This window comes from Neoarius graeffei, chromosome 2 (genome assembly GCF_027579695.1).
Source record: "Neoarius graeffei isolate fNeoGra1 chromosome 2, fNeoGra1.pri, whole genome shotgun sequence".
NCBI classification, from domain to species: Eukaryota; Metazoa; Chordata; class Actinopteri; order Siluriformes; family Ariidae; genus Neoarius; species Neoarius graeffei.
The window spans coordinates 28616574-28636787 of NC_083570.1; the positions used below are offsets into that span (position 1 = coordinate 28616574).

Consider the following 20214-nt stretch of genomic DNA (forward strand, 5'->3'; position numbering starts at 1 on the left):
TGGAAATGCTATATTTCATTGAAAATAGTACAAAGACAACACATCAAATGTTGGAACCGAGAAATTTTATTGTTGTTTGAAAAGTCATTTCATTTTGAATTTAGTGCCAACAACACATTTCAGAAAAGTTGCAACAGAGACATTTACCACTGTGTTGCATCACTTCTGTGTTTTCAATGGGAGACAGGTCTGGAGTCCAGACCTGTCCAGTCCAGACTCTGGACTGCAGGCAGGCCAGTTTAGCACCTGGAATCTTTTACGACAGAGTCATGTAGTTGGAATATGTGCAGAATGTGGTTTTGCATCCTCTTGCTGAAATAAGCAAGGCCCTCGCTGAAAAAGAGGTCATCTGGATGGCAGCATATTGCTCCAAAACCTGTATATATCATTCAGCTTTAATGTTGCCTTCCCAGATATGCAAGCTACCCATTGCAATGCATGCTAATGCACCTTGTGTTGCTCCAAATCCTGTCCATAGTTTCCAAGAAGAAATTCAAATTTTGATCCGTCAAAGCACAGGACAGTTTTCCACTTCACCTCAGTCCAGAATAAATTAGCTTGGGCCCAGAGAAGGCAGCAGTGCTTTTGGATATTAGTTATACTTAATTTTAACTTGCATTTGTGGATGCAGTAATTAACTGTGTTCCTGATCCCAAGCAACAGTTTCCACAACAGAATCGTGTCTGTTTTTAATGCAGTGTCACCTAAGGGCCCAAAGATCACAGACATCTAGTGTTGGTTTTTGGCCTTGTCCCTTGCATACAGAGATTTCTCTGGATTCTCTGAATCTTTTAATGATATTATTTGCCACAGATTATGTGATCCCCATATTCTTTGCAATTTTATATTTAGGAACATTATTCTTTAATTTGGGGCAGCACAGTCGCCTCACAGCAAGAAGGTTCTGGGTTCGCGGCCAGTGAGGGCCTTTCTGTGTGGAGTTTGTATGTTCTCCCCGTATCTGCATGGGTTAGATTAGGGATAAAATTAGCTCATGTTTTAAGTCGTTCAAATTCTGTAAAGCTGCTTTGCGACAATGTTTATTGTTAAAAGCGCTATACAAATAAACTTAACTTGACTTGACTTTCCTCCGGGTGCTCCGGTTTCCCCCACAGTCCAAAGACATGCAGTTAGGTTAACGTAGGGCAGCCTTGGGCTGAAGTGCCCTTGAGCAAGGTACCTAACCCCTGACTGCTCCCCGGGTGCTAGTGTGGCTGCCCACTGCTCTGGGTGTGTGCATGTGTGTGTTCACTGCTTCAGATAGGTTAAATGCAGAGAATGAATTTCACTGTGCTTGAAGTGTGCATGTGACAAACGTTTCTTCTTCTAATTGTTGCACTGTTTGCCCATGCAGTCTTTCACAGGTCATTGAACCCCTCCCCATCTTTACTTCTGAGAGACTCTGCCTTTCTGGGAGGCTCTTTTTATACTATATTTTATGCATGTTACTGACCTTGGTGCTAAGTAATCTTAATTAGTTGTGAGATACTCCACCAAGTGTTTGTTTAGCATTATGCAACCTTTCCAGTCTTTTGTTGCCCCGTCCCAACTTTTTTTGAAATGTGTTGCTAGCATTCAATTAAAAATGAGCATATATTTTTCAAAACACAGTAAAACTTCTCAGTTTCAACATTTGCTATGTTGTCTTTGTAGTATTTTCAATGAAATGTAGCATTTCCATCATTTGCAAATCCTTGCATTCTCATCATTATACAGTTTACACAGCGTCCCAATTATTTATTTATTAATTTATTTTTTTTAAATGGGGTTTGTAGCATCTGTATTTTTCACAAAAGTGATATTGATGATGATTGTCTTCGAATTGTAATCCATGAAATTTACTTCATTGTTTTAAAGCAACAGGAATAAACTCAGATTTGAGTTTGTGTAAAATAAGTACATTGGCACTGATATATGAACATGTCCCACCAACACTACATGGTCAAAATGATGTGGACACCTGACCAGACCATCACACCCATATGTGGAAAGTTAATAATAAATATAATAACTTTGATCATGGTAGTTTATGTGACAGTAAATGAACCTCAACTGGCTAATTGTTTTTATTTTTCATTTCATACATTATATTGTCATCCTGCAATGCTAGAAAATGTTAGCCTTACTAGGTAGGTAATATTTGCTAGCTGAGCTTTTACATAATAAGCCATACTTCCATCTTGTTTGTCTGTGATGCACTGGCTCTGTCACTATCACAGCGATTGTTCATTTATAAACTGGTCAAACATTCGTGCACTTTCGTGCATGTTCACATCAAACATGAGAATGTGATCACGATGACTTTGACGAGATGTCGGCCTTGTTGTTGGTGTCAGATGGGTTAGTTTGAGTATTTCAGAATCTGCTGATCTCATGGGTTTTTCACTCATAATAGTTTATTTTATTTACACAGAGTTTACACAGAAAAGTGAGGGGAAAAAATTCCAATGAGCAAACTTCTACAGGCAGAAACAACTTGTTGATGTGAGAGGTCAGAGGAGATTAGCCCCATTGGTTCTAACAGGAAGGCTACAGTAGCTCAAGTCACCACTCATGACAACCATGGTGAGAAGAAAAGATATATGACTTACATATGACATCGTATCTTGAGGAGGATGGGTTACAACAGGTTCAAACTTCAACTTTTCAATTTTGGTGAGCCTGTTATGTAATGATTGATACTTATTTCATTATTTACTGTCATCATTATTATTTTTTAACATCAGTTTCAGCTTGGCCTGAGACATTTATGGATTGACATGGCTGACAGGGAAATATAGAGATGTTTGGATATTACTGCTTCACATCATACATTTTTTTCTCTTGTTTACAGAGCCGTTGTCTTCATCCTTTTCTGTATTTTTTTTCTCCCACTGTCTTTGCCTTCATGCACCTCTGGTCATTTTGTATCTCATGTAATTGATACATGTATTTTACTCTAATTTACCCTGCAATTCTGTGCAGTCTAAGCTCAGCAATTTTCTCCATCTCTGTCTTTCTTTCAGTTCCTGTCTCTGCTTCATCCTCATGTGGTGTCATATATGCCAACCTTTAGTTACCCATGCCCTTACAAAATCTGTACTTTTCCCTTACGTACACCTATAAGCCCTTATACATGAGAAAAAATTCCAATATATAATCCAAAGCACTGATTGTTTTATTCCACATTATACACTCATATTGTAATAGGCATATTTATCACACTGCATCAAGTTAAAGGGATCAAATAAGCATGTACTGAATAAAAGAAATTTTAGATCCCAGATAAAACAACTGAATTAAAAAGGACTATATGTACAGTCAAGTAAACAATTATCTACTAAAGAGAATGACTTAACTATAAACTTAATAATGTAATATAAATTGTATCAGTAATGCCAGAATTATTGATGTAAATTTTGCAAATAAAATGTATTAATATTAAATAGTTCATAAAAATTACACAAAGTTCTATTTGACAAGTGTTGACATCACCTACCATATTACATTCCACCAAAGACAATTACTTAAAATATAACAGCAGTACTAAGTAGGTATGTTAATTAAAATAGTAGGTTACATGTAATAAATTATATATAATCATGTCAAACAGTAAATGAAGGTTAGTAAAAGTTCCATTTGAGAAAAAAAGTGCTGACGCCACAAGCAGTAATCGCCAGTATTATTTCAACTCCCACAGTGTTAAATTCAACACTATTCCAGAGTTTATATAATTCTCACTGATTCTGAGTTAAATTAACACTTTGCAAAGTGTTAATATTTTAACTACATTATCTCATCTCATCTCGTTATCTCTAGCCGCTTTATTCTGTTCTACAGGGTCGCAGGCAAGCTGGAGCCTATCCCAGCTGACTACGGGCGAAAGGCGGGGTACACCCTGGACAAGTCGCCAGGTCATCACAGGGCTGGCACATAGACACAGACAACCATCCACACTCACATTCACACCTATGGTCAATTTAGAGTCACCAGAGAACATGCAAACTCCGCACAGAAAGGCCCTCGCTGGCCACAGGGCTCAAACCCGGACCTTCTTGCTGTGAGGCGACAGTGCTAACCACTACACCACCGTGCTGCCCAAAATCACACTGTATGATTTTTAAATAATTAATTTGCATTTTATTGCATGAAATAAGTATTTGATACAGTAGAAAAACAGAACTTAATATTTGGTACAGAAACCTTTGTTTACAATTACAGAGGTCAGACATTTCCTGTAGTTCTTGTACGGGTGTGCACACACTGCAGCAGGGATTTTGGCCCACTCCTCCATACAGATCTTCTCCACATCTTTCAGGTTTCAGGGCTGTCGCTAGGCAACACGGAGTTTCAGCTCCCTCCAAAGATCTTCTATTGGGTTCAGGTCTGGAGACTGGCTAGGCCACTCCAGTATCAAATGCTTATTTTCCCCACTGTATTTCATAACATTAATGGTGTTGTTTAGGACACTTTTAAGTGTTCACTTTTACACTGGATATGGTTAACTCTTTTCACTGGGGGTGTTACTTCATAACATCCATGGTGTTATTTATGACACTTTTAAGTGTTCATTTTCACACTGGATTGTTAACTCTTTCACTTGGAGTGTTACTTTGAAACATTTACATTGTTATTTTATGACACTTTAAAGTGCTCTATGTGTTTTTAAATACTAATCTGTATTTAGTGTCTTATACTAAAACACACTGAAGTGTAATTATGACTGCATTACATTCAGTGAAAATCCTTGTTAAGTCATCTTACCCTATACAGGGGGGAAAAACAGAAAGATGATCACATAACCATTTTAATAAAGATTAGATTCCAAGCACCATGGAACATTTGTACATTTACAAAGAAAATAATGGCACAATGTACAGCCCATCATCACTGTAAGCACTTTGTAGGTCAAAGGGCTTGTATATTTCAATACAGTCTGCTTTAACAACCTCTTTTTTATCCGTTTCAAACACTTTATAGGCGTGGCAATGTTCACTGAAGTTTTCAACCACGAGCTTATTAACTATGAAGAAGGAGACAATATTGACAAAAACTATTGTTTTTATTTGACAAAACACAGGCATCTCATGTTTGGAACCACAGCAAATGACCAATCCTGCTCTGTATTCAGTCCCATTAATATTAACCCAATTAGCAGAGAAGGTGTCTTCTGCAGCAGCAGGCAAGCCTTGGGTGATCATTTCAGTATTTTCCTCATCGTCAACATTAAATGATTTCAAGGGCCCATACTCAACATGGCTTAAAGGACATGTCTCCCACTTGTATGCTTTTGATGTTTTTTGGCAAGTGACACAGTCTAGGCTGAAAACATATCTGTTTAGTCAAGCCTTTTGTTAATGGTGTTTATGAAGTAAAGGTGTAGATCTAGAGGGTCCTCAGACATAGAGTGTTTTGGTAAACTGGGATGTATGGATGCTGTCAGTCCCCACTCGCTTGCTCACTCGAGTTTGTTGACGGTGTAGTGGCTGGCTGCTTTATGTCCCGGGGCTCCCTCATGCCTGTGTTACCTTCTGGCTCTCTCCTTTTAGTTATGCTGTCATAGTTAGTTGCCGGAGTCCCTGCTTGTACTCGGTGCAATATGTATACTGCTCCTACTTATTCAGGTGACATTGGGCATACCTAACAACCTGTGTTTTCTTTCCCTCCCCCCCACCCCAAATCTGTCCCTCTGAGTTACATGGAGTCAACAGGAAATCTTTTGGTGGAGAGGGTGGAGACCTCGACTGGCTATCGTAGCCTGTGGGGAATCGGCCGTCAGACTTTCTGTTGCATGTCCCAGACCCAGTGAAATGTAACTGAATTGTCTTGGCCAGCCCTAAGGGTCCCATCTGCATCTCATCATTGCTGAGGAGAGTGCTCCCATCACCCAATCAAGCATCCAGCCAGAGCAGGTCATGATATATTTTTTACCATATTAACACGCCATTGTTGTGTGTTATGCCTGATGTAAAGACTCTCGTCTCTGCGAGCCTACCACACAGATTTAATACTTGTCATTTTTAGGGTATACCTAACATGTGTTTTCTTTCTCTCTCTCTTCCCCCCCCAATCTGTCCCTCTGAGTTACATGTTGGTCCTGGGATTGAGATGCTGGCCTCTTCTGCCCCTCGGACCTGCTTGATCCATCCTGGTCTTGCTAACTTTAGGACTGCAGTTATCATGAACAGTTTTGCACTCAAGTTTCCATCAATGAAGAGTTATAACATCAACGAAACTGTCATGTTAAAACTGTTAATATTATAGTCAGGCTGTCTGTTGTTGCCCAAATGAGGATGGGTTCCCTTTTGAGTCTGGTTCCTCTCGAGGTTTCTTCCTCATGTCGTCTGAGGGAGTTTTTCCTTGCCACCGTCGCCACAGGCTTGCTCATTGGGGATAGATTAGGGATAAAATTAGCTCATGTTTTAAGTCGTTCAAATTCTGTAAAGCTGCTTTGCGACAATGTTTATTGTTAAAAGCACTATACAAATAAACTTGACTTGATGTTCTTAAAGTTTTTAAGGGTGTCTTTGAATACCCTATGTTTAGCCTCACCTCTCATACTCCACACATGTAGTAATGGCCCAATTTTTCTGATACAAGTTGGGTAGTGCAACATAAAGTGACATTTGGGAATCATGTTTCTACCTGGATACAACTGTTTGAACAAATCATGGTGTTCCATTATTAAATACTTTAGATGCACAGTCATGCCAAGTGTAACAGACGGAGAGAATATGATGTTAATTATTTGCAGTAAAAGCAATAGCAAGGTCTAGTTCTGATTTCCTTCTGGCACAATGTCACCAAAAATTAAAGGAATGTTTCTTACCAGATAGAGTCTGAATGGAGTTGAGGCCTATACTATTGCCACTACTGTCCAAGTTCACCCTTGTTGGATGATTTTCAAGTAGCCATAGTCGAAAGCATAGATCCGTGACAAAACAGCAGGTTTTGGCAGAAAATTCTCTGATAGATATTCCAACAGCAACTTTATCTCATACTGTGCCACCCCTTTCAGAATGTCATGCATGGGTGTAGCGGACGCGGGGTACACGGGTGACATGTCCCCCGCACTTCCCGTATTTGTGCCCTCTCCCTCTGTCCCCCACACTTTTTATAGCCATTACAACCACTCAATTCATTTGTGGAAACGCATTTTTCCGAGCCGCCTCTAAACGTATCATAAGCAGGCGGAGCTAAGGCGGCAAACAAACACCGCTGTCGTGTGTGATTAGAGACGCTTTAGAAAATATTGTATGAGTATCTTTGGTGTGGGGGCGGCACGGTGGTGTAGTGGTTAGCGCTGTCGCCTCACAGCAAGAAGGTCCAGGTTCGAGCCCTGTGGCCGGTGAGGGCCTTTCTGTGCGGAGTTTGCATGTTCTCCCCGTGTCCACGTGGGTTTCCTCTGGGTGCTCCGGTTTCCCCCACAGTCCAAAGACATGCAGGTTAGGTTAACTGGTGACTCTAAATTAACTGAGTGTGAATGGTTGTCTGTGTCTATGTGTCAGCCCTGTGATGACCTGGTGACTTGTCCAGGGTGTACCCCGCCTTTCGCCCATAGTCAGCTGGGATAGGCTCCAGCTTGCCTGCGACCCTGTAGAACAGGATAAAGCGGCTAGAGATAATGAGATGAGATCTCACTGAATCAGTCTCATTAAAATAATACCATTAATTTTGGTGTTTAATAATAAATTACCAAACAGCTAAATTATGGTATATTCCAAATTATTATGATCACTTATCGTATTACATAACTCATATGCACCTTGGAATTCTTTTGAGATTGGGTGGCTTCAAAAATATTGGTACAACAAATAAACACACAGTTTCAACAATAATTGAATTTATTATAACAAAGATAAAAATGAATAATAGCAGTTGGGATCATTATATACAAATATAATATGGTCATATACTTGAGCGTGCGTGTGTGTGTGATAAAAATTAAATATTAGCAATTGAAATACATTCAAATATGATATGGTCATATACTTGATGAGCGTGTGTTTGTGTGTGGGGGAGGTGACCACGTATTTCTAAGTAGAACAAAAGAAGAGGACAAAGGAATGCTAGCTAAGGTGTGTTTGTGAGGCCTGTGGCCTAAACAAAAATAATTAACTCTGGATGAGTGTGACCACGTGGTGGGAACAAAAGAATTAGCTCTGGTTTGCTAGCTAAGGTGTGTTTGTGAGGCCTGTGGCCTAAACAAAAAGAATTAACTCTGGATGAGTGTGACCACATGGTGGGAACAAAAGAATTAGCTCTGGTTTGCTAGCTAAGGTGTGTTGTGAGGCCTGTCGCCTAAACAAAAAGAATTAACTCTAGGTGAGTGTGACCACGTGTTCCTAGGTAGGACAAAGAATTAGCCAATAGCTACCACTAGCTCAAAACATTACTAAATCCACTGAAATCTTGATGAGGTCAAAATATGTGTAAGAATGAAATTAAGAGTGTTAGGAAGGAATAGAAGAAGCATGCAAAACCTATCTATTAAACACAACCAAGAGATCAAAACAAAATAGAACAATCATCAATTCAACACCCTAAGTGTTTACAGTGTACACAATTAAACCATTCCTGAGTTTAACTTCACACTGCTTCATAAAACTAATTCCTAAGACTAGTCTTTTTGCCCAAAAATGCCAGTCTTACTTCAGTATCTCACCTCTACGCAAGATTATGAGAAGATGTTCCGAGACTTTTGGAGTTTCACAGTTGTGGAGGCCTCCGTGAAGCGCAGAGAATTTCTTGGTCCGATGCATGGTCATTGTGATGAAAAGAAGTCTCTGATCAAACAATGTGCACAGCGCTTTTAGTTAGAAGGAAATCCGGTCGCTTCTAACTTTTAATTAAACTGCTTGGGCGGCAGTTTGGTAACGTTACTGATAGACAAACAAACCGGCTGTAGCTCAACCGAGAGAGAGATAGCACGATTTAAGTAGTTCTACCGTGGCCAAGGGTAAACAAAAGAAAAACTGCGCTGAATATCTCTTCTTGGTAGAAAGACGTCTTTATCTTGGGGGCTCGGAGCGAACAGTCCTCCTTGTGTCCGTGTTGAATTCACGGCACCGAAAGAGGAAGTATGGCGGATTTCTGGGTCACTTATGGGCTCAGGGAGGAAGTGACGTAGGAAATCCTGCCCAGGCATGACGTAGGTCAACGCGGAAGTTAGTTGATGGGAGTTGTAGTTCTTAGACGGACTGTGTTACCTACACTAGAGATAAAGAGATGAGATGAGGTGAGATGAGATGAGATGAGATCTTTGGTATGATTCAGATCTAGGCAGTGCTTCTGTGTGTTCAGCAAACCAGCCAAGAGGCTAAAGACTTTAGACATTTTTTTCAAAACAAACCATGTAAGTTGAGTAATGCTGTTGAATGTAGATAATGTTTAGCTAAAAGATGACAAATAGATGTTAATTTAGTTAGTTAAGCTAGCTAGCTAACTTAGAGGCGGTAGTAACTCATTTACTCCGTTACATTTACTTGAGTAACTTTTTGGATAAATTTTACTCTTAAGAGTTGTTTTGTTGCAAAATACGTTTTACTTTTACTTGAGTAATATTATTCTAAAGTAACAATACTCTTACTTGAGTAACATTACTATTTTGGCTACTCTAAGATTACTCACTTCTGGGTAGAAAATGAGAATATAAATGTATTTGTGTTCCTTTGACTTATTTTTATAAAGATTTAATTTATTTTTGTGGTAGTTAAAGTTTGAAGTACATGAATTTGCTGATTATTATTACTATATTCCTAATTCTATTTCAAAATGTTGCTTTCCACATTTTTTTTTAATCTTTATTGCCACAATAGAAAGAGCAAGGTGAGAGAGGAGACAGTGGACCAGAGGCCAACAGGGATGATTATGCAGGGATGATTATGCAAGGTGAGGGGAGAATATAACTACCTATGTCACTACTAGTATTCTTAATTCTATTTATAAATTTTACTTTATAGATTTATAGATTTTGACTTTAGATTTTGATATTATATCATTTTAAAGAACTAAAGTCGGTTCCCTGGTGCTGTGCTGTTTGTGGTTATGTGGTTCTTTAGCTGCTAAGGAGAGGTGCAATTGAATGCAAGAGGATGATAAATCACTCAATAGACCTCTGAACAATTTGTCCCCCTCACTTCTAAAATGATGGCTACGCCCCTGCCCGTCCACCCACTTGAACTTGTTCTACATTTTCATGTTTTATTCTCTCTCTCTCTTTCTCTCATCTGCTGTTTATTCAGATCAGTCTTTTTTTTTTTTTGCACCGTGTTCCCTGGCTTAAGTGCATGAAGCTCATGTGGTTGCCAGGCTACACAGAGATACAGTTTGCAGGACAGGTGGCAAGGCTATGTTTCAAAGATTCTAAAGAATAAAAATGATATTTTATCTAAAATAATTTCTACCACAGTGCCCTCCATGATTATTGGCACCCCTTGTAAAGATTAGTAAATGGGGTTTGACAAAATCCACCTTTTGGTGAAGTAGCTTCATCTCCCACTGAAAAAAATTAGAAAAATCCAACCTTTAATTGATAAATGTATTCAGAGTAAAACAAATCCCTCATCAAGAAATAATTATTATTCCCCTCTTCATTTAGTTCATGAGTGGATTGAAAGACTAGTCTGAAACTCTTGGAAGCTGAAGCTCTGCCTGCAGAAATGTTCTCACTGTCTCAGAACTAACTCCATCAACACAGTGTAGTCAGCTGACAGGTTTACAGTCAATACTGACTCAACTCCAAGCCCAAACAACATGCTGGTTGCAAATACCTGTATCTGATGACTACCCGTAAGTCTACAACCATACCCAGTTCCATATTTCAACACCTACAAAAGGCCCACCTAGACTGCACTAACTTTAGGCAGATTGCCACACCCTCAGACTCCTGGTGGGCTCCTGAGTACCCCTTGTCTACTCTGTCTACTCTATGACAATGTCACAGGAATCCAAACTACAGATACCCCAGCTTTTTTGGGACTGAAGGTCTTACTGGTCAGATACAAAGTTAGTCGTTGCTCTATCCCAAGAAGTTCTTTCCATCCTTTTACAGAGGTATGATGGAAAAGGTGCATTCCTTCACTTTTTGTATGTTAAGTGTAACAGACATTGTCCAAGCCACATAACCAGTGCTGTGGACCAGTGCAATACTAATTTTCAAGTTCCACATGCCCCATAGCAGTCACTCTTCTTAAAGTTTGGCTTTCAAGGACAGGTATTCCAATTCAAAGGTCTGCCTTTGGGTGTTTCCCTAGCACTACATGTGTTAGATGTGTATGCAGGCACCCATGTCCCCACTGATAGCCACTGGGAACAGGATATTTGCTGTATTTGGACAGCTGACTGCTGTGTGTCCTGAAAAACACAGCCACCCATGCTCAGTATCATGGTGAACTCATAGAGGACCTTCCTAAAACAGAGACAGGTTAGAGTTCAAAGGCATGGGCATTCACTGAATGCTAGCCATTACCCCAGTGTGTGGTGGATATTAATGTGCTTTGCCAATTAAATTCAGTCAGGCTCTCATTTGTGGCAATAGTGTCTGTTAAGGATGCTAGAAGTGATGACAGCAACTGCATTGGTCATTCACAGAAGCTTTCTGAAGCTGAAGACTTTCCAGAAGTGCCAGAAGAGTGTTATCATCCCAGATTGGTCTCTTAAGGACTGTTTGGTGTCAGGCAATGTTGACATGAATGGTCCATTAGTCCAGGGTTAATAGTATCGGTACCCAAATATGATAGTCCTGATCTGGAAGTGGCACAATGGACCACTTTGATAGTGAACACCAAGTCTCTACATTGGTCAATGGTTGACAGTTTGTTGGGACAGAATGTCCTGGCCCATGAATGACCTCACTGCTTATATGCTTTTCCTCCTCTACCTCTGATTCTTCTTGCATGTTGTCCCAAGAAGTTTGGGAAGACCTCGTTTACCACTGCTGCTTTCACTAGTTGTCTTAACACTCTGGTGGCCAGATAACTTGTCTATGGGCTGTCCCTTGGGCTACATACAAACAACAACAACAAAAAATGATACAAAAATGTTGCTTTCCTAAGAAAATTCAAGTGGCAAAACAAAATTTCTAAATACATTCTATTCAAAGCGTGATAAATATAATGGCCTTCACAGATTGTTGTGCAGAGCTGGCCAGTTGAAATGTTGAAATTATTATATGTTAATTATTAATACTCGTCTAAGATTTTGCATTACCGGTCATAATTGTTACATTTAGTTCTAATGACATGTTTGAATCTGAAGCATCTAATAAGGTACAAATTGTGTTCATTGCGCATGCATTTAAATCCCGCTGGAATGCCATCCAGTGCAAATGCCTTGTGAATTAACTGACCGGTGGTGGGTTTCCCAAAAGCCTCTTAATGCTAAGAGCATCTTAACTAGGAGAGAGTGTGTTCATTGTGCTGCTCGCTCTACCATTTAATGATGATCTTTGTGCTATGATGTTTTTGGGGAACTCAGCACAGATAATTGTTCCCACATTCTAGGCCCAAGAATAAGGCTACATCCACACGACAACGGCAATGAGATTTAAAAAAAAAATCGCATCCACATGGGCAACGGATCAGTAAAATATCAGGTACATATGGCAACGCAACGCTTGCTGAAAACGATGCAGTACACATGCCACACCTCTAGGTGCGCTGTAAGACGGTCCCATCGGAGACACCAGAATAATAGAAGAAGTAAGGATGCATGCGCATAAACTATTATGCGCGAGACTTCATATTAGCCACAGTCAGAAAAATCTGTTCGTAAAATTACGTTATAATGACCAAATACAATGAAAAGTATTTTTCCAGTCTCACCTGTGAAAGGTAATCCCATGTGATCTCGTTTGGACGGCAAACCTGTTGGTACAGTTAAACGCAGCACATGAATGAGGCATCTTTATTCTCCGCTTTGCCCCATCCAATATGGCGGAGAGGATGACGTATGATTCTACGCGGAAGGCGGCGTCTTTAATGGTCCGGAATAAATTGAATGCTACACGTTGATGGATTAATTTGTTCTTCTACGCCCTTTTTGAGGAATGTATTGTAGGACTTAAACCAACATCTGAAGAGGTGAGATCGCTCCTTTTTTTTCCCTATTTTTGCTGGCGGGATTGACTCTGTCCTAAGGGTTATTCTCTCTCTCTCTCTCTCTCTCTCTCTCTCTCACTTTGCACCGTTACACAATAAATATTCACAGTGAAAATATTTTGTAAGCGCGTTTCATGAACCAAGTTATAGGATTTGTTGACAACTCGCATCGAGTTCGTTACTCTTCTACCCGGCGTGAAGCACATGTGGTTGTGACGTCATCGAAAACAAATCCGTTCTACTCATCCAGACGACTTCGCAATGGTGCTGTTGCCAGATCTTTCCACTCTGGAACCCGTTCTCAAAAGATTTCGTTTTGGGGCACCCAAAACGCCGGTGCCGTGTGGACGCCAGGCCGAAACGCTAAACAATTTTATCAGATTCACCTGAATCCGTTGCGGTGTGGACTAAGAGTGAGAGAGAGCTGAAGAGTTTGTGGAGAGACAAGAATGCCCTTAGATGGAGTGCTCTGTTATCACACCTACACAATGTTAAAGAAAATGTTTTTTTGCATGTTATGCAGGACCATGATCTTGGCAGCAGCTCTTAGGCTCTTTTTGTTCAGAAACTTTAACATGTCTTGGAACCATTACTAGTTTTAAAAAAAACACCTTAGAGTTTTAAGTTGCATTTTGTATTTTAACATGCATTGAAGTATATACTGAACTCAGACCTGGTTATTATACTATGAACATTACAATGCCTTGCACGTTAAAAGAGAATGTAAGTAGGCATATCAGACACTTGCTGGCTGTGCTGTGAAAACTGTGCATGCAGACGCTCATCTGAGTTTTCAAATCTGTCATTGCTTAACTCTTGAATATTTTCTATCATGAATACTATCATTAAAAAGCTTATAATCTGTGCTTTCCAAAGAAAAGTTATTAATGCTAGACAGCCTTTCGATTTCATAAAATTGCTGAAATTTAGTTCCCTCTGAAATTTGGTCATTGTGATATATGTTTATTTCTGTAATATCTCACAAAATATCAGGCCATTCAGTGGCTGGGAAGTTATTTAATTTGAGGGGATTCCCTAGCAAATAATGTGCATGAAATCACTTGCTTCACAGTCAAGCAGACAGAGAAAGTCTGTGTGCATGGGCAGGTTTACCACCTTCTTCTTCTTCTTCTTCTTCTTCTTCTTCTTTTAGGTTTTACGGCAGCTGACATCCACAGTGCTGCATTACTGCCATCTACAAGTGTACCTTTGACTGTGCACTGACAGTTACATCATTCTGTCACTAAACGAATAACTGATCACACCGAGGTGCTCGCTGACCGCAGATATTTATTAGTTTGGTCCTGTGTTTCTTTTCCTTTGCAACATAACCTCTTTTCTTCTCACTTTCTGTTACTGTAGTCAGGCTTTCACGTTTCATTCGCACACTCATGTCCTCCATTTTCCTCTCCTGTTTCAAATTTGTATCCCACAGTGCCTTGCGTGAATGGGGAAAGCCCACCATGTGACATAGCATCTTGAATTGGGTCATGTTGAAGCAGGAAAAAATAGCAGAGAATTTAGGGCCATTAAATTAATTAATTGTTCTATTTAAAAAAAAACTAATAAAATTGGAAGTCTGTGATTTGAATTCAGTAGCTTTTGGTCCACTAAACAAAAATAATTGGGTGTCAGGGAAAAATTCTTTTTATGACCGACACTTAAAAAATCTGAAATGCAGTCTCATCTCATCTCATCTCATCTCATTATCTCTAGCCGCTTTATCCTTCTACAGGGTCGCAGGCAAGCTGGAGCCTATCCCAGCTGACTACGGGCGAAAGGCGGGGTACACCCTGGACAAGTCGCCAGGTCATCACAGGGCTGACACATAGACACAGACAACCATTCACACTCACATTCACACCTACAGTCAATTTAGAGTCACCAGTTAACCTAACCTGCATGTCTTTGGACTGTGGGGGAAACCGGAGCACGCGGAGGAAACCCACGCGGACACGGGGAGAACATGCAAACTCCACACAGAAAGGCCCTCGCCGGCCCCGGGGCTCGAACCCAGGACCTTCTTGCTGTGAGGCGACAGCGCTAACCACTACACCACCGTGCCGCCCTGAAATGCAGTCTACCTTTAAGAAAAAAACATTTGATCTCATTCGTTAACAAGGCCCATTTTGGACCATGTTATCCTAATACATAATATTAGGTCAGTTTTCTAAAAATTAAGCTGTTTTTTTTCAATCTTTGATTTGTAATATCTCAAGAACAGATAAACATATTGTAATTCTGTAAAAAGTATGTTGTTTAGCATTCAATTCTGAATTCAGTGAGAGCAGTTTCAAGCAATTTGGATTGAATTTGACTTTTCACCTGATATGCCTATCCATTTTCTACTGCTTATCCAGGTCTGGGTTGTGGGGGTAGCAGCCTAAGCAGAGCTACCCAGACTTCCCTCTCCCCGGCCACCTCCACCAGCTCTTCTGGGGGAATACTGAGGCATTCCCAGGCCAGGCGAGAGATGTAATCTCTCCAGCGTGTCCTGGGTCTGCCCTGGGGTCTCCTCCCGGTGGGGCATGCCCAGAGAGCCTCCCCTGGGAGGTGTCCGGGGGCATCCTAACAAGGTGCCTGAACCACCTCAACTGACTCCTTTTGATGCCTAATATATGATATGCCTAATGTATGATAATATTATAATATTGTATATAAAAATTATTCTTTCCTTGCAGTTCTTCTGATCCCTGAAGTGGAAAAATACCACTTTTTTCATAGGCCTTTTGTTCATACAAAAACAGAGTATGCATATCATGTTATATAATAAGCTGTTTGTCTGTTTTGTAATATAAGATGTTAAGTAGGCTTATCACACTGGTGCGATCAGCAAGGTCTGGTGTTACATGTGAATGGCCAATTAAAAAAACAATACAACAACAACAACAACAGGGTACTGTCTCACCAGTATTCTATGCAAGACAAAAAATAAAATGGTGCAAATCGTGGTTCCTTGAATTACTCCGATTGTCTACAAGTAGTATAGAGGACAGTCTATTTCTGTAACAGGTGATTAGGAGAAACTGATCCAATTCATAATGAACAATACATGCCTGTATGATAATTAGCTGGATTTGTTATGTTGGGAACCTATGATTCCTAACTTTGGATGGACTGCTTGCACTGAAATCTCAAAAAAGTGTTGTTTTTGTTTTCAGTCGCAATGAAAAGGTCACAGTGCTTACACACAGCTCCCTTGGTTGACTCATATCCTACTGATTAACATTAATTTACAGCCAATATGTGCTACAAAGTTATCCAGAAAACCGGTTGTGCAATATATAATAATGTTTGTAATACTATGGTATTGGCGTTAATGTGACAGTTAATGCGCTTCATTTCTTGATAACGCATGCGGGGGGGGGGGGGGGTGTCCTTGACGTCATTCGTGTTTTTAGTGCACTGCAAGGTTTTCACAAACACATACACTTCTCGTGCTGCCTTCAGATCTGTATGGTCAATGCTTTGACTCAAACCTTCATGTTTGTGGACAGCCTCTGCTTTCACCAAGTCAAGAAGCTTTTACAGGAAGTTTTACACGGAGAACAGTTTTCCTTAATGTAAAGAAAAAGGTACGTGGGCCGGATTGGTTGATTTTCTCGCTTGGGATCTTAATATTTAACTTCATCACTATTGCGTTTGATTTTCATCGATGCGCTACTTTGCTGTAGTAGGACAGAGTTTCGTTTCAGCACCATGGACAGCACATTAGCTTATTAGCCGGTGTAATATGTATCAATTGTTTTTTCATATTTATACTGGTCCAGTATATGAGTTTTATAAAACGCATTTGCGATCCCATGTTTATGGAGTGCGAAATTAAACATAAACCTTTGGTTTCATGTTGCATTAAAAGTTTTGGTCTTTCTCCTGATCTCTTTATTAATACTCAGCTGTGTCTTTGCAGGGTAATCACTATAAAGATGAATGAGAGCGCAACAGCGAACGAGAGTGTGGCGCGATTCCCCATGGCCTCGTGGGTAGAAGCCGGAGCCTTCAGCGGAAACAGCAGCCTGGCGCTTTCCTCATCCTCTTTGCTTCTTGACTTTCCCATAAACCCATGGGACATTATACTGTGCCTCTCAGGGACTGTGATCGCATGTGAGAACGCCATCGTGGTGGCGATCATCTTTTATACGCCGACTCTTCGCACTCCGATGTTCATCCTGATCGGAAGCCTTGCGACTGCTGACCTGCTCGCGGGAGTGGGACTGATCTTGAACTTTGCGTTCCAATACTTGATCTCGTCGGAGACGGTCAGCCTGATCACAGTCGGTTTCCTCGTAGCCTCCTTCACAGCCTCGATCAGCAGCCTGCTGGCCATCACCGTGGACCGCTACTTCTCTCTGTACAACGCGCTCACGTACCTGTCGGAGAGAACGTTGCACTGCGTGCACTTGATGCTGCTGGGCGCGTGGGGAGCGTCGCTGGGCCTCGGCGTGCTGCCGGTGCTCGGCTGGAACTGCGTGCATGATCCGGCCTCCTGCAGCGTCGTGCCGCCGCTCACGCGCACCAACGTGGCATTCCTCTCTGTGGCCTTCTTCACCATTTTCGTCCTCATGCTCGGCCTCTACTGCAAGATCTGCAAAATCGTGTGCCGCCACGCGCACCAGATAGCGCTCCAGCGCCACTTCCTCGCGCCGTCGCACTACGCCGCCACCAAGAAAGGTGTCTCCACGCTTGCCATCGTCCTGGGCACGTTTGGCGCGAGCTGGCTGCCCTTCGCCATTTACTGCTTGGTAGGCGAGCCCAAGGACCCGGCCGTATACACGTATGCCACACTACTTCCAGCCACCTACAACTCCATGATCAACCCGATCATCTACGCGTACCGCAACACCGAGATCCAGCGCTCGCTCTACGTACTTTTCTGCGGCAGCGGGCGCACCGACGTGTCCTGTCGTTCCAGATCACCGAGCGAGGTCTAGATGCGACACCTTTTTTATCCTTAAAACTCACTACACCTTGACTGCATCTGCAAGAACGATAGTGTGAAATAATTTAGTCAGTTACGCAGTTGCACTTTATTTACACTCGAGCCAGTCATGAGTCGGTCTTAACGCTGTGAACAACGGACTTTTGTGACAAAGTAAAAACCTCACTTTCAGAATGTATCCGATTTATTTGAAGTAAAAATAAAAAAACAAACAAACAGACAAACAAACAAACAAACAAACAAAAACCCCAGCACTTTATATGAAGATTTTACATGCCAAAGCAGTATTGTACAGTCATGTGAGTTTTGTGATTTGTGTGATAGATTTTTTTTTTAATCTTGTAAAACCATCTCTGAAAGTGTTTTTATATGGAAAAGAAAGGGAGTTAAATTCGTTCCTGCAATATTTTTTTGTAAATCGCACACAACACTTAAGTTGATGCATCTTTTGTGCACATGATGTTTGACACCAAAATGTGCAGAAAAAAAGAATAGACACATTTCCTAAATATTAGTTAACTTCCACAGCTAACAAGAAAACAGTTACAAAGCCAAACGTCCACATATTTTGTGGCTAGAATATCCTAATAGTAGCTGAACTGACATACATGACAAAAGCTCACCACATTCACTTTTAATTAAAAAAGCATTTGATTCAGACAAAGTAAAGTGTGCTGGAGAGTCAACGTTACAAAAAATGTGTAACAGTGTAACAAATCCCATTCACTGACATGGACTAAAAGTGTGTTCAATGAGTTGTGCTTTCTGAGATGCTTTTCTGCTCACCATGGTTGTAAAGAATGGTTATTTATTTAGTTAGATTGATTAGTTGGGAACACTGCATTGTTTTATTTTAATACAACAGTTGTTCAGGAATAAAGGTTTCCTAACTAGGACAATGTGTTCTGAAATTAACAGCACTGAGTTTCTTTCTGTCGAACTGAAATCTGAAGAACATTTCTAAAGGAATCTTGAACACTCTTCCATGTAGTATGCTCATGTGACCGCTGTCTGTGATCTCTATCTGTTAAAATTGTTTCACTAAAGATATACCAAATTGACTGTCTCTTTAAACAGTCTGGAAAACTCCAAAAATTAATGTAATGACTTTTAGAATCTTCTGATTGGTTCTTTGTCATAATTAAGAGTTAATTGGAGTACACCTGAGGCTGTATTTTAGAACCAGTTCCTTTTATGTCCTTGATACTATGAGAAAATCCAAGAAATTCAGCCAAGACCTCAGGGGAAAAAAATGTGTGAAGCATGGGGTGGCAGCATCATGTTGTGGGGGCTGTATTGCTGGATAAGGAACTGGTGCATTTTCGAAAATATATCATCATGAGGAAGGAGAAATACTGAATCAAAACCTCAAGACATCAGTGAGAAAATGAAAACTTGGTCACAACTGGGTGATCACAGCTGGACAGTGATTCTAAGCATACCTCCAAAGTTGTAACAAAAATACAACAAAGTAAAGGTATTGGCGTGGTCATCATAAAGATTCCTTTCCACAATACAAAATTTGTGGATTGAACTGAAAAAGGATGTCTGAGCAAGAAGTCCCACAAACCTGAATAATTACAGCAGTTCTGTCAGGAGGAATGAGCAGAAATTCCAGTAAAATACTGTATTGTGAAAACCTTGTGGAAGGCAGACCCCAAGATTTTAATACATATAAAAAATTAAGTCAATGTCAACAAATACTAACAAAGTGTATGTCCATTTTAAAACCCATTGAATATTTCTTCTGAAATGATCTCATGGAAATAAGGTAGATACCATAATTAACTGAACAAAGAAAATGTATGGTAACATGAAATGAGTTAAGTTGTGAAAAACTGAGTTTGAATGGCTTGTGCCTAGGTGGATGTAAACACCTGACCTCAACTGTAGATCTTGCAGATTCCAGAATGTTCCAAACAGACAGTGAATGTTGATCTAATTAAAACTGTAATATATGAAGCCAGTGCCCCTGTGTTTCACAGGATTCCAGGGAAAGACATCTAAAAAGTTAAATGGGTCAGTTGGTTAAACTGGTAAATTTGACCCAGTAGTAAGATTAATTAGACTGACTAGTGGCCTAGTGGTAGCGTGTCCGCCTCTCGAGCAGGAGATCGGGAGTTCTATTCATGGTCGGGTCATACCAAAGACCATCATAAAAATGGTACCGCCATCTGGCAAGGCACGCTGCAATAC

The 20214-nt window shown here is 40.5% G+C and overlaps 1 protein-coding gene across 1 annotated transcript; it reads left to right on the plus strand.

Annotated features, from left to right (window-relative positions):
* The first annotated feature begins 17005 nt into the window (after positions 1 to 17005).
* Positions 17006 to 18010, plus strand: LOC132881524 (G-protein coupled receptor 6). Its single transcript, XM_060914069.1, has one exon. It carries the CDS (start codon positions 17006 to 17008, stop codon positions 18008 to 18010), a length of 1005 nt encoding a protein of 334 aa, XP_060770052.1.
* The last annotated feature ends 2204 nt before the right edge of the window (positions 18011 to 20214 follow it).

What these genes read in the sequence shown, in the direction of transcription:
- LOC132881524 (XM_060914069.1), top strand. Translation starts at nt 17,006, where the DNA reads ATGAATGAGAGCGCAACAGCGAACGAGAGTGTGGCGCGATTCCCCATG.